The sequence below is a fragment of the Panulirus ornatus genome, chromosome 57 (genome assembly GCF_036320965.1).
Source record: "Panulirus ornatus isolate Po-2019 chromosome 57, ASM3632096v1, whole genome shotgun sequence".
Lineage (NCBI taxonomy): Eukaryota > Metazoa > Arthropoda > Malacostraca > Decapoda > Palinuridae > Panulirus > Panulirus ornatus.
Genome location: NC_092280.1, coordinates 17,276,145 through 17,289,288, shown reverse-complemented (window position 1 = coordinate 17,289,288; position 13,144 = coordinate 17,276,145). Strand labels below are relative to the sequence as shown.

At 40.6% G+C, this 13,144-nt stretch overlaps 2 protein-coding genes across 2 annotated transcripts in view; one reads left to right on the top strand and one right to left on the bottom strand.

Annotated features, from left to right (window-relative positions):
* Positions 1 to 13,144, bottom strand: part of LOC139766186 (voltage-dependent T-type calcium channel subunit alpha-1G-like) — a 1,124,919-nt gene that overhangs the window by 105,450 nt on the left and 1,006,325 nt on the right. The gene's annotated exons all lie outside the window — the stretch shown is intronic.
* LOC139766200 (uncharacterized) overlaps positions 1 to 13,144 on the top strand; it is a 59,557-nt gene that overhangs the window by 32,712 nt on the left and 13,701 nt on the right. The window contains exon 5 of the mRNA XM_071694484.1: positions 448 to 2,240. Coding sequence (XP_071550585.1) covers positions 448 to 1,704 — 1,257 coding nt within the window. The 3' untranslated portion in view covers positions 1,705 to 2,240. The remainder of the gene's footprint in view (positions 1 to 447; positions 2,241 to 13,144) is intronic.

Genomic DNA, 13,144 nt, shown 5'->3' with positions numbered 1-13,144 from the left:
ATCATGACCCAACTGTACTTCCATATGTACTATTAGGTACACTTTACATGGATTCACAATGCTGTACACACATTTTCTGGCACAAAATGAAGAAAAGGTGTAGGCTAGAGAGGGACTTCAATTTGAATTCAGTCTCAGAAATTGGGTGCTCTAATCATTTAGCCTTTATGTCATTAGTATATTAAGGTATTATATTTGCTCATTTATTATTCTACTCTAATGTAAATAACTATGCTCTACAGTATATCACTTTGTTTTATTTTTCATAGCAACAATATGATTCTTTTATCTTTATATAGAATGCTGTGCTCTTTTGTTCTTTTTATGATACTTCCAGATGAATTAAGCACATTTTGTTTTTGTGACCACATATTACTCTAGCTCTTTTTTCCTTCTGAATCACTCTTTGACCTACTGATGCCTGACCCTTCTCTATCTGGTCATTAGCCACCAGATGCTAGGTGTAAAGATGGGGTGCCCAAGAATGCTGGTACAGACACATCAGACTCCTCCTCAGATCAGTCTACTGATGATGAAAGCCCCATCTCAGCCGAGGAATGGATGGACTCTTATTTAGATGAAAACCATAGTATTGATATTGATGACAAAGTTCTTGATTCATCAGACAGCGAAAATCCTGTTGAAGAGATAGACTTAGATGTCTTTAAAGAAAAATGTGATGACAAGATAGGTTATGTTGAAAACTATCTGCCACAAAAACATTGCACTGTATTTGATGTTGAACATGACAGATCTTACTTAGTAGATGAAGAGAGAGACAGCAAGAAACATGATGGTGCTTTACAGCATAATCTTGATAATTGCAATAACTTGAATGTAGATGTTACAAAAAAATTCCCAGAATGTACTATTGACCCTGAAAGCTTGAAAAAACCAGTCAGTTATTGCAGAATAGATGGAGCTAACACAGACTGTTGGGTTCAGTGCTTGGATGGCTCAAAAACATCAGTGCTTTTTGATCCACTCTTAGCAGAAAAGCAATTAACATGTAAGTATAGTATTGTTGGGAAAAAAATCCAATCGTTGTATGAACCACAATCCAGTACAGAATACATTAGAGAACATGGAGATGTAAAAGAAGCTGACTTACATAGAGACTCAAACAAAAGATATAATCTAGAATACTATGAAGACTCGTCTACACCAACAGTAGGAATCAAATCTCTTGGAAAGAGAAATCATGAGTATCAAAAACCTGTTAGAAACAAAGGAAGTTCAGAAATATACCATAGTGATAACAAAGATAATGACTTTGAAGCACAAGGACAAGGAAATGAATCATGCAAGAAAGAACAGAAGAAAACTACAAGATCTGACCTAATATTTCAGAATTTCAAATTATATTGGTGGCACTTTATTCATGAAAGGCAGAACTCACAAACAAAAACCAAATCATCTAAAAGCCAAACTAAACAAGATACAAAATTATTAAGAAAACAAGAAACTGAAGACTTGGGTGAAAGAAAAAGGGTGCCTACGCAAACTGACTTTCAGAAAACCAGTTACAGAGAAATTTGGAAAAGCCAGTGTGAGAAAGGAAACATTAAAATGAATGAAAGACATTGCGTGGATGAAAGTGTATATCATAAGAGAGGCATAAATATGAAGAGGGAGATCCAAGAAGAGTTAACATCCATTGAGGCAAAGAGGACTGGAACCAGGAAAAAAAAACATTCTTGCTAAGACTGTTTATCAGATGTATAGTTGCTGTGATGTAATGTCAAGTGAAGTTTGAACTGGTAGATGTAAGAGTAAAGAAAATAATTTCCAGTTATATAAAAGTATTGAGTCCTAATTTCGTTTTGTGGACAGTCCAGGCTGTTGATAGAGAGCTATGACCTTTGGCATGTACCAGAATATCAATAAGCAAACTTGTTTTAATATATGGTACAGGCCAGCCAAAATAACAACAGCTGGCTATATTTTTCTGTTAGAATAACCAGGAAATACCTAACAAATCATCCTTGAGGGTAAGGCTTAATATTTACATTGAACTGCTTTTCCCAACCTGGTCAGTCTTAAGTTGAATGTTACAGTTTGAATATTTTACATGAGGTATTAACCTGTGGAAAAGTACCCTTTTTATCCTAAACTTTGATTTATGAACACAAGAATGGAACATAACCATTAGAGGCCAGTCAAAGGGCAAGAGTAAGGAAGTAGTTTTGGAAGATCCTTGCACAAGTTTACATCTAATATCCTACCAGTGTCATCTCAAGGTATGGACCTTTCTGGTTCATGGTTGCAATAATTCTGTAACATCAAAATGCATTTCACTTTCCTCAAGACCTTTTTTGCTTAGAAAGCAGCAGAACAATAAACCCACCACTGCAGCTGCATATGGTGAATACCATTGGAACTTTAAGGGTGATTTACCGTATTAGAAGTGCTTTTGCCTTTTGTGTGTGATTTTTGTATAATTATTTGTCCGGTTTGATGCTTCAAGAAATGCAGCTTTTAGAGCTGCATATTACTGTGCAGTTTTTTTTATCATAGTAATGAAAAGAAACAAGAAACAGGTTAATGTCCTAGAAAGAGTGATGATAACCTTTCTGCTGAAGCTGCTTTCAGTTATTATTGCTGATGTGTGAAGAAAGTGACATTTTGCTTCCAACTGTACCAACTAACCTACATACAGCTCTATATATCAACTTCCATGAACGCCTTTTTCATTTGCTTAAAGCTCTCTCCACCATTCCATGCAATACTCTTGGCAACTTGTTTTAAGCCTAACCCAGATGCTAAAACATGCTATTTCTGTCAGCTTACATCAATTTCTCTCTCATTAAACTTTTTTATAGCAACCTAAACAGAATGACTTACCATCCCATAAAATGTTTTCTAACGAACCGACACCAAGCCAGCTCCATCTTCCCACCCAAGGCATTCTCATCCTGCCCTTTGACAGCCTCGCTTTGTAAACTGTACAAAACCATGTCTGTCGTAATACACAAAGCCCTCCCCACCAGCACAAACAGAATCCAGGCTATCAGCCCACATAAATCCTTCTGTGCCCACCCACACTTTGCCCTCTCTGCCACTGTAACTAAACATCTCCTGTCTTCACTCCATGAAGCTAATATGATAAGTAACACAAGACCCTGCCTGCCAATTTATGCGAAGCCAGTTCAACAAACCCACACCTTGCAGTGTTCTTCGGTCAACACAAAGCCAAGCCTGATAACCCACACAATCCCCATTCCTCCTGCCCATGATAAAAAAAAAAGAAGAAATGTTTACAAGGCCTCAAAAAGCTTTGTCCACCAACCCTACCAGCCAACTCACTTAAAGCATGGTGTATTAACTCATTTGAAGCCCTGTCCACCAGCTTAAAACCTGTTTCCCAACCCAAACAAAGATCATTCCATCAATTCATAGAAAGCTTTGTATACCAACTTGCATAAAGCCCAACTTATCAACTCACACAAACCCCTGCCTATAACTCAAAGTCTTGCTCATAAGCTCACATACAGTTGTTTTCCATGTCATAGAAGCCCATAGAACATCCTAAACAAATCCCTGTCTGCAGACCTACACAGAGTCCTGCCTGCCATTCAACAAACCCTATCACTTCACCACACACAAAGGCTTAATCAGGAATCCACACAAAGCATTATCAAAAAGTCTACACAGATATGTATATATAAACCCTTATGGAACATTGTCCACAAACCAACACAGGGCTCAGGCCACAAACCTGTGTAGATCAGTCCTTGTTAATTGGTTGCTTAGCAACATGTTCAAAACATTTTCAGCCAACCTAAGTAGACCAACATAGCCATGTATACCATCCTGGACAAATTCCTCCCCATCTTTTACTCAAAGACTGTAATGTTCAACCAACTAACCCACACAGAGCCCACAAAAAAGTTTATCCTACCATCTGACATGAAACCTACTTCACAATCTACCCAAAGCCCCGCCCAACACTGTTCATATGTATCAAATTCATTGTACCGAACACAAATCTTTTTACAATGTCTGTGTAAAGTGCTTTCACTTTATTCAGGAACTCTACCCACATACCATTGGTTTCCCCTGTCATGGACAAATCCTGAGAACATAAGCATCAAGCTTTTCATAAAGAGCTACTGTTAAGTAATAGGCTTTTTCTGTCATAACTAAGCTGACTGTCCATACTTCTTTTCTGACAGTCCTTATTTTTATTCATATTTCCTTTTCATTGACATATTCTTCCACCATATCATAGTAGACAAAGAGTAAGTCATGTAGTAGCTATATACCTTAAAATTAACATTGTGTGTGAGTAACCTGCAGTGCTTTGGGTTTATATTCAATCCAAAATAAAGTGTTTTTGAGAGAAGTTGTGTGTGTGCTTGCTAAACTTTAGATTGTAATGTTACATTGGCATTGGTCTTACCTAATGTTTTGCTTGTAGCCTATTAACTTTAGCCTCTTATAGCTGATTATTTATATTATGTGAGTAATGTGTGTACAAGTGTGCTCTGTCTTCACTGTATATCTTTATGATTAAGAAATGTATATTTATCTACCCTGAAATATTCTTTCATCTTCTATACTCGCCTAAAAGAATCTAACCTGAATGGTTGATTTCATTCACTTTTAGATGACCTACAAAGCACCAGGTTTAGCTGACATCATCTGTAGTTGCTGCTAACTGATATTGGCTAACTAAAGTTTTACACATGCTTTTATCCAGAAGAATATCTGCACGTGACTGACTATGAGTGCTTGTATACTTGAGCTGTTTAAAGCTTATGAATGCAAGTAGTAATATAAAATATTTTCTTACTATATGAAGGTAAGAGATCACTATTTGAATCAGTATAACATACGTTTTGCCTTAACTTTCCTGTCCAAAGATCTCCTTTTATGGGGCTCCTGCAGCTCTGAGAAAGCCAGCCATATCCACCAGGCAGAACCACAGCTCAAGAATTTGATGATGAGTGTGTGTCATTTTGGGTTGAGCATAGGACAGTTGAGGAGTAGGTGTTTAGTGTCTTCAGTGCGAAAGTTATATCATGGGCATAAGAGGTCTTGTTATTATCATCATTTATTATATTTATGGAACTCATGCATCCTCAAGGCTGAACTACAGTCAGGCAGGGAATGAGAAACTCAGAATGAGAAATTCCTAGATGAGACTGTACTCCCTTTTGTCAGCTGACAGTGATACAGCCTTGCCAAAGGCAACTTTTTCACTCATGGCTTAACACAAGCAGGCAGAGTCTGGAAAGGGGTCTTGTGATGTGTTGAATTGGTTTTTGTAATGCAGGAAAGGTTGGTTGTGTCCAGAATACAGATAAGAAAGTGTAAACTCACACGTTTGATGAATGCAGTTTCAGGTGGGGGTATACCTAGTGAGTGGTACTCAAGACGGTGTTGGGAGGATGGTTTTCTTCTGCCATTCTAGTAATTTTCATATACTTTAGCAGATTTGAGCCCTCTGGTTCCTTGTCTGCAAGCTCCTATGGACCAGAGGTTTATAGCATAGGTAGAGTATGGTAGAATATTTTCTCAAAAATACATCAACTCCAGCTACCAGTTCCTATCCTACTAAGGTAATTAATAGATTATTGGCAACTCTATTGGGGTTTCTTGTCATGCAAAAAGCAACTTTCTCAGTATATGAACAAACAGACAGGACTGCCTCTTTGTAGTATAGATTAAGTAGAGTATGATATATCTTGTAATTATAGCACCCCAGCTAATATCAGTTTATTTTAAAGAAATGGATGAATTTTTGGCAACTTTGTATAAAGGTTAGTGATTTGCATCTGGCAACTTCCTCAGCATGTCTACAGACAAATTAAAGTGCCTTTTTATGGTATAGATATGTTTCATCAGTATTATGTTGCAGATTGGGGATATGTAAATATAGATTATTGGAGTGTGAAACAAGTGATAGCCTTTTATTTCCACTTGGGTATCAGTGTTTGGTTATGGAGTGGTTTAGATGAGGTATAGTGCTATGCAAAGTACTGAGTGTCAAGCATATTGAGGTGAGATTGTTTTTGAATAATTTTTGTTTTGTTGTGCATGTGTTTGAATGTCTACAGGTGCTAGACAGCTGGTGATTGAGCACTCAGTTTTGTGTTGTTTTCAGTTTTCTAATATCTGCATAGAGTAGATGACCAGGCATGTGAGGCATAGTTTAGGGTAGAGTGGATAAATTGTTTGTTGAAGATACTGAGGGATTCTTTTTCCTCACCCAAATTTAGTACTGGTAAGTGTTCTGAAGACTTTTAGTCTGTTTATGGCCTTTATGTTGATGTTTGTGGTGTAGAAAGTGATTGTCATGTATGGGATATCTGATACATAGGGTTGGTATTTTGTAAAGTGGGGGTGGTCATTCATAGTGGATTAGGGGAAGGTGAAGGTTAGATTCATGTCTTTCAGGGATTGTAATGTAATGGCATATTTCATTGGTGATGTTGACATTGTTTTTAATGAACCATTGTTTTAGTTGCAAGATATGTAATATTGTGTGTTTGTTGTTGCTTTTGTAGTGACTGGTTGCTTTGATGTGTGAGGTAATCTGCATAGGAGAGGACTCCTGCTGAAGTGAAATTTCACCTTCATATATATATATACAGGTACATCACCGAATTTACGGCAACCCATGGTTTGGCACCTCCTTTAGTCTGGACACAATTACGTGAGGGAAATTGAAATTACCACGGCCACCAGAGTAGTTTACTTGACAGCCACAGATGGTGTTGTGTTTAGAGCGTGCTTACTTACTTTCTTTACACTGCACTTGGTGGTGATACCACAATTCTGTGAGATTCTTAGCTTATTTTGTGCAAATCTAACCCTAGCTATGGCTTCTAAGACATATGAGAGTGTCAGTCATGGTGTCAAACGTAAACACCAGTCCATATCGATCCAAAATAAAGTAAAACTGTTGGAAAAAATAGACCGTGGTGTTTCGATGCATATGTTGTATGACATCTACATTATTAGTTCATCAACTGTTTATGATAAAAAGAAGCAAAGGGAGAAAATATTGAAACTCTATGCAGACAACCATTCCAAGAAGCAAATGATAATCAGAGAAACTACGAAAGATGGTAAGAGTACTCAGCACGATCGAGTGATGATAGAATGGTTTCAGTAGCATCAGAATGATGGAGTGGACTTGTCAGGTAGCATGATAATGGACCAGGCTAAGTTGTTCCATAAAGAACTTAACTTACAACATGAGCATGACTATAGTGAAGGATAGCTTCAAAGATTCAAGAAGTGTCATGGAGTTTCCATGAATAAAGTGTGCGGAGAAAAGTGGTATGCAGACCATGAAGGAGCTGCTGAGTATGTGGATGAATTTGCGAAACTCGCAGCTGATAAGCTCCTCAGTCCTGAGCAGGTGTATAATGCAGACAAAACTGCATTATTCTGGTGATGCACACCTAGGAAAACACTGGCAACAGAAGACAAATAAGACCACACAGGATTCAAACAATCTAAGGACAGACTTACCATCATAGGGTGCTCAAACGTTCAATATTTGTTTAATTCAAATATCTAGCACAGAGATTCTTAGCTTATTTTGTTTAGATTTAACCCTAGCTGTGGCTTCTAAGACACATTAGAGTGTCATTCGTGTTGTTAAACGTAAACACCAGTCCATATCGATTCAAGCTCAAGTAGAACTGTTGGAAAAAATGGACTGTGGTGTTACGGTGCATAAGCTGTGTGACATCTACAGTATTAGTTCATCAACTGTTTATGATATAAAGAAGCAAAGGGAGAAAATATTGAAATTCTATGCAGACAGCCATTCCAAGAAGCAAATGACGATCAGAAAAACTATGAAAATGGTAAGAGGATGGAGCACGATCGAGTGATGGAATGGTTTGGACAGCATTGGAGTGATGGAGTGGACTTGTCAGGTAGCATGGTAATGGACCAGGCTAAGTTGTTCCATAAAGAGCTTAGATTTCAACATGAGCATGACTGTTGTGAAGGATGGCTTCAAAGATTCAAGAAGCATCATGGAATTTCCATGAATAAAGTGTGCAGACAAAAGTGGTCTGCAAACCTCGAAGGTGAGGGTGAAGGCATGTACAGAGCATCAGATTGGAGAAGAGCAGTGTGGTTTCAGAAGTGGTAGAGGATGTGTGGATCAGGTGTTTGCTTTGAAGACTGTATGCGAGAAATACTTAGAAAAGCTAATGGATTTGTATGTAGCATTTATGGATCTGGAGAGGGCATATGATAGATTTGATAGAGATGCTCTGTAGAAGGTTTTAAGAATATATGGTGTGGGAGGCAAGTTGTTTGAAGCAGTGAAAAGTTTTTATCGAGGATGTAAGGCATGTGTACGTGTAGGAAGAGAGGAAAGTGATTGGTTCTCAGTGAATGTTGGTTTGTGGCAGGGATGTATGATGTCCCCATGGTTGTTTAATTTGTTTATGGATGGGATTGTTAGGGAGGTGAATGCAAGAGTTTTGGAGTCTGTCGTGGATGAGAGAGCTTGGAAAGTGAGTTAGTTGTTGTTCACTGATGATACAGCGCTGGTGGCTGATTCATGTGAGAAACTGCAGAAGCTGGTGACTGAGTTTGGTAAAGTGTGTGAAAGAAGAAAGCTGAGAGTAAATGTGAATAAGAGCAAGGTTATTAGGTACAGTAGGGTTGAGGGACAAGTCATTTGGGAGGTAAGTTCGAATGGAGAAAAACTGGAGGAAGTGAAGAGTTTTAGATATCTGGGATTGGATTTAGCAGCAGATGGAACTGTGGAAGCGGAAATGAATCACAGGATGGGGGAGGGGGCGAAAGTTCTGGGAGTGTTGAAAAATGTTTGGAAGTCGAGAACATTATCTCATAAAGCAAAAATGGGTATGTTTGAAGGAATAGTGGTTCCAACAATGTTGTATGGTTGCGAGGTGTGGGCTATGGGTAGAGTTGTGTGCAGGAGGGTGGATGTGCTGGAAATGAGATGTTTGAGGACAATGTGTGGTGTGAGGTGGTTTGATTGAGTAAGTAATGATAGGGATGTCTGATCATTATCTTGTGGAGGCTAAGGTGAAGATTAGTATGGGTTTTCAGAAAAGAAGAGTGAATGTTGGGGTGAAGAAGGTGGTGAGAGTAAGTGAGCTTGGGAAGGAGACCTGTGTGAAGAAGTATCAGGAGAGACTGTGTACAGAATGGAAAAAGGTGAGAACAATGGAAGTAAGGGGAGTGGGGGAGGAATGGGATGTATTTAGGGAATCAGTGATGGATTGCGCAAAAGATGCTTGTGGCATGAGAAGAGTGGGAGGTGGGCTGTTTAGAAAGGGTAGTGAGTGGTGGGATGAAGAAGTAAGAGTATTAGTGAAAGAGAAGAGAGAGGCATTTGGACGATTTGTGCAGGGAAAAAATGCAGTTGAGTGGGAGAAGTATAAAAGAAAGAGACAGGAGGTCAAGAGAAAGGTGCAAGAGGTGAAAAAAAGGGTAAATGAGAGTTGGGGTGAGAGACTATCAGTAAATTTTAGGGAGAATAAAAAGATGTTCTGGAAGGAGGTAAATAGGGTGCGTAAGACAAGGGAGCAAATGGGAACTTCGGTGAGGGGCGTAAATGGGGAGGTGATAGCGGGTGGTGGTGGTGTGGGGGGGAGATGGAGTGAGTATTTTGGGGGTTTGTTGAGTGTGTCTGGTGGCGGAGTGGCGGATGTGGGGTGTTTGGGTCGAGGTGGTGTGCAGAGTGAGAGGGTTAGGGAAGATGATTTGGTGGACGGAGGGGGGGTGGTGGGAGCTTTGCGGAGGGTGAAAGCCGGCAGGGCAGCAGGTTTGGATGGTATTGCAGTGGAATTTATTAAAAAAGGGGGTGACTGTATTGTTGACTGGTTGGTAAGGTTATTTAATGTATGTATGACTCATGGTGAGGTGCCTGAGGATTGGCGGAATGCGTGCATAGTGCCATTGTACAAAGGCAGAGGGGATAAGAGTGAGTGCTCAAATTACAGAGGTATGAGTTTGTTGAGTGTTCCTGGTAAGTTGTGTGGGAGGGTATTGATTGGGAGGGTGAAGGCATGTACAGAGCATCGGATTGGGGGGGGCGGTGTGGTTTCGGAAGTGGTGGAGGTTGTGTGGATCAGGTGTTTGCTTTGGGGAATGTATGTGAGAGGTGCTTGGGGAGGCAGATGGATTTGTATGTGGCGTTTGTGGGTCTGGAGAAGGCATGTGATGGAGTTGATGGGGATGCTCTGTGGGGGGTATTGGGAATATATGGTGTGGGAGGCAAGTTGTTGGGGGCGGTGAGGAGTTTTTGTCGGGGATGTGGGGCATGTGTACGTGTAGGAAGAGAGGAAAGTGATTGGTTCTCAGTGAATGTAGGTTTGCGGCAGGGGTGTGTGATGTCTCCGTGGTTGTTTGGTTTGTTTGTGGGTGGGGTTGTTGGGGAGGTGAGTGCAAGAGTCTTGGAGAGAGGGGCGAGTGTGAAGTCTGTTGGGGATGAGAGAGCTTGGGAAGTGAGTCAGTTGTTGTTCGCTGATGATACAGCGCTGGTGGCGGATTCATGTGAGAAACTGCAGAAGCTGGTGACGGAGTTTGGTAAAGTGTGTGGAAGAAGAAAGTTAAGAGTAAATGTGAATAAGAGCAAGGTTATTAGGTACAGTAGGGTTGAGGGTCAAGTCAATTGGGAGGTGAGTTTGAATGGAGAAAAACTGGAGGAAGTGAAGTGTTTTAGATATCTGGGAGTGGATCTGTCAGCGGATGGAACCATGGAAGCGGAAGTGGATCATAGGGTGGGGGAGGGGGCGAAAATTTTGGGAGCCTTGAAAAATGTGTGGAAGTCGAGAACATTATCCCGGAAAGCAAAAATGGATATGTTTGAAGGAATAGTAGTTCCAACAATGTTGTATGGTTGCGAGGCGTGGGCTATGGATAGAGTTGTGCGCAGGAGGATGGATGTGCTGGAAATGAGATGTTTGAGGACAATGTGTGGTGTGAGGTGGTTTGATCGAGTAAGTAACGTAAGGGTAAGAGAGATGTGTGGAAATAAAAAGAGCGTGGTTGAGAGAGCAGAAGAGGGTGTTTTGAAATGGTTTGGGCACATGGAGAGAATGAGTGAGGAAAGATTGACCAAGAGGATATATGTGTCGGAGGTGGAGGGAACGAGGAGAAGAGGGAGACCAAATTGGAGGTGGAGAGATGGAGTGAAAAGGATTTTGTGTGATCGGGGCCTGAACATGCAGGAGGGTGAAAGGAGGGCAAGGAACAGAGTGAATTGGAGCGATGTGGTATACAGGGGTTGACGTGCTGTCAGTGGATTGAATCAAGGCATGTGAAGCGTCCGGGGTAAACCATGGAAAGCTGTGTAGGTATGTATATTTGCGTGTGTGGACGTGTGTATGTACATGTGTGTGGGGGGGGTTGGGCCATTTCTTTCGTCTGTTTCCTTGCGCTACCTCGCAAACGCGGGAGACAGCGACAAAGTATAAAAAAAAAAAAAAAAATAATAGGGTAAGAGAGATGTGTGGAAATAAAAAGAATGTGGTTGAGAATGCAGAAGAGGGTGTTTTGAAATGGTTTGGTCACATGGAGAGAATGAGTGAGGAAAGATTGACCAAGAGGATATATGTGTCGGAGGTGGATGGAACGAGGAGAAGTGGGAGACCAAATTGGAGGTGGAAAGATGAAGTGAAAAAGATTTTGAGCGATTGGGGCTTAAACATGGAGGAGGGTAAAGGCGTGCAAGGAATAAGGTGAATTGGAACAATGTGGTATACTGGGGTCAATGTGCTGTCACTGGATTGAACCAGGGCATGTGAACCATCTGGGTTGAAAATGGAAAGTTCTGTGTGGCCTGGATGTGGAAAGGGAGCTGTGGTTTCAGTGCATTATACATGACAGCTAGAGACTGAGTGTATAACGAATGTGGCCTTTGTTGTCTTTCCCTAGCGCTATCTCGTGCACATCCAAGGAGAGGGGGTTGCTATTTCATGTGTGGCAGGGTGGTGATGGGAATGAATAAGGGCAGACAGTATGAATTATGTACATATGTATATATGTATATGTCTGTGTGTATATATCTGTATAAGTTGAGATGTAAGGGTATGTATATTTGCGTGTGTGGACATGTATGTATATATACATGTGTATGTGGGTGGGTTGGGCCATTCTTTTGTCTGTTTCCTTGTGCTACCTCGCTAACACAGGAAACAGCGACAAAGTAAAATATATATATTAGATATATTTTATATATTATATATATTATATATTTTGCTTTGTTGCTGTCTCCCACGTTAGCGACGTAGTGCAAGGAAGCAAACGAAAGAATGGCCCAACCCACCTGCATACACATGTATTTACATACACGTTCACACACGCACATTTACATACCTATAAATCTTGACGTATACATATATATACACACACAGACATATACATATGTACCCATGTACCCAATTCATACTGTTTGCCTTTATTTATTATCATCGCCACCCCACCACACATGAAATAACAGCCCCCTCCCCTCGTATGTGTGCGAGGTAGCGCTAGGAAAAGACAACAAAGGCCACATTCATTCACACTCCGTCTCTAGGTGTCATGTATAATGCACCAAAACCACAGCTCCCTTTCCACATCCAGGCCCCACAGAACTTTCCATGGTTTACCCCAGATGCTTCACATTCTCTGGTTCAATCCATTGACAGCACGTCGACCCCGGTACACCACATTGTTCCAATTTACTCTATTCCTTGCACTCCTTTCACCCTCCTGCATGTTCAGGCCCCAATCACTCAAAATCTTTTCCACTCCATCTTTCCACCTCCAATTTGGTCTCCCACTTCTCCTCGTTCCCTCCACCTCTGATACATATATCCTCTTTGTCAATCTTTCCTCACTCATTCTCTCCATGTGACCAAACCATTTCAAAACACCCTCTTCTGCTCTCTCAACCACACTCTTTGTATTACCACACATGTCTCTTACCCTTTCATTACTTACTCGATCAAACCACCTCACACCACATATTGTTCTCAAACATCTCATTTCCAGCACATCCACCCTCCTCCGCACAACTCTATCTATAGCCCACACCTCGCAACCATATATCATTGTTAGAACCCCTATTCCTTCAAACATACCCATTTTTGTTTTCCAAGATAAATTTCTTGACTTCCACACCTTCAATGCTCCCAGAACTTTTGCCTCT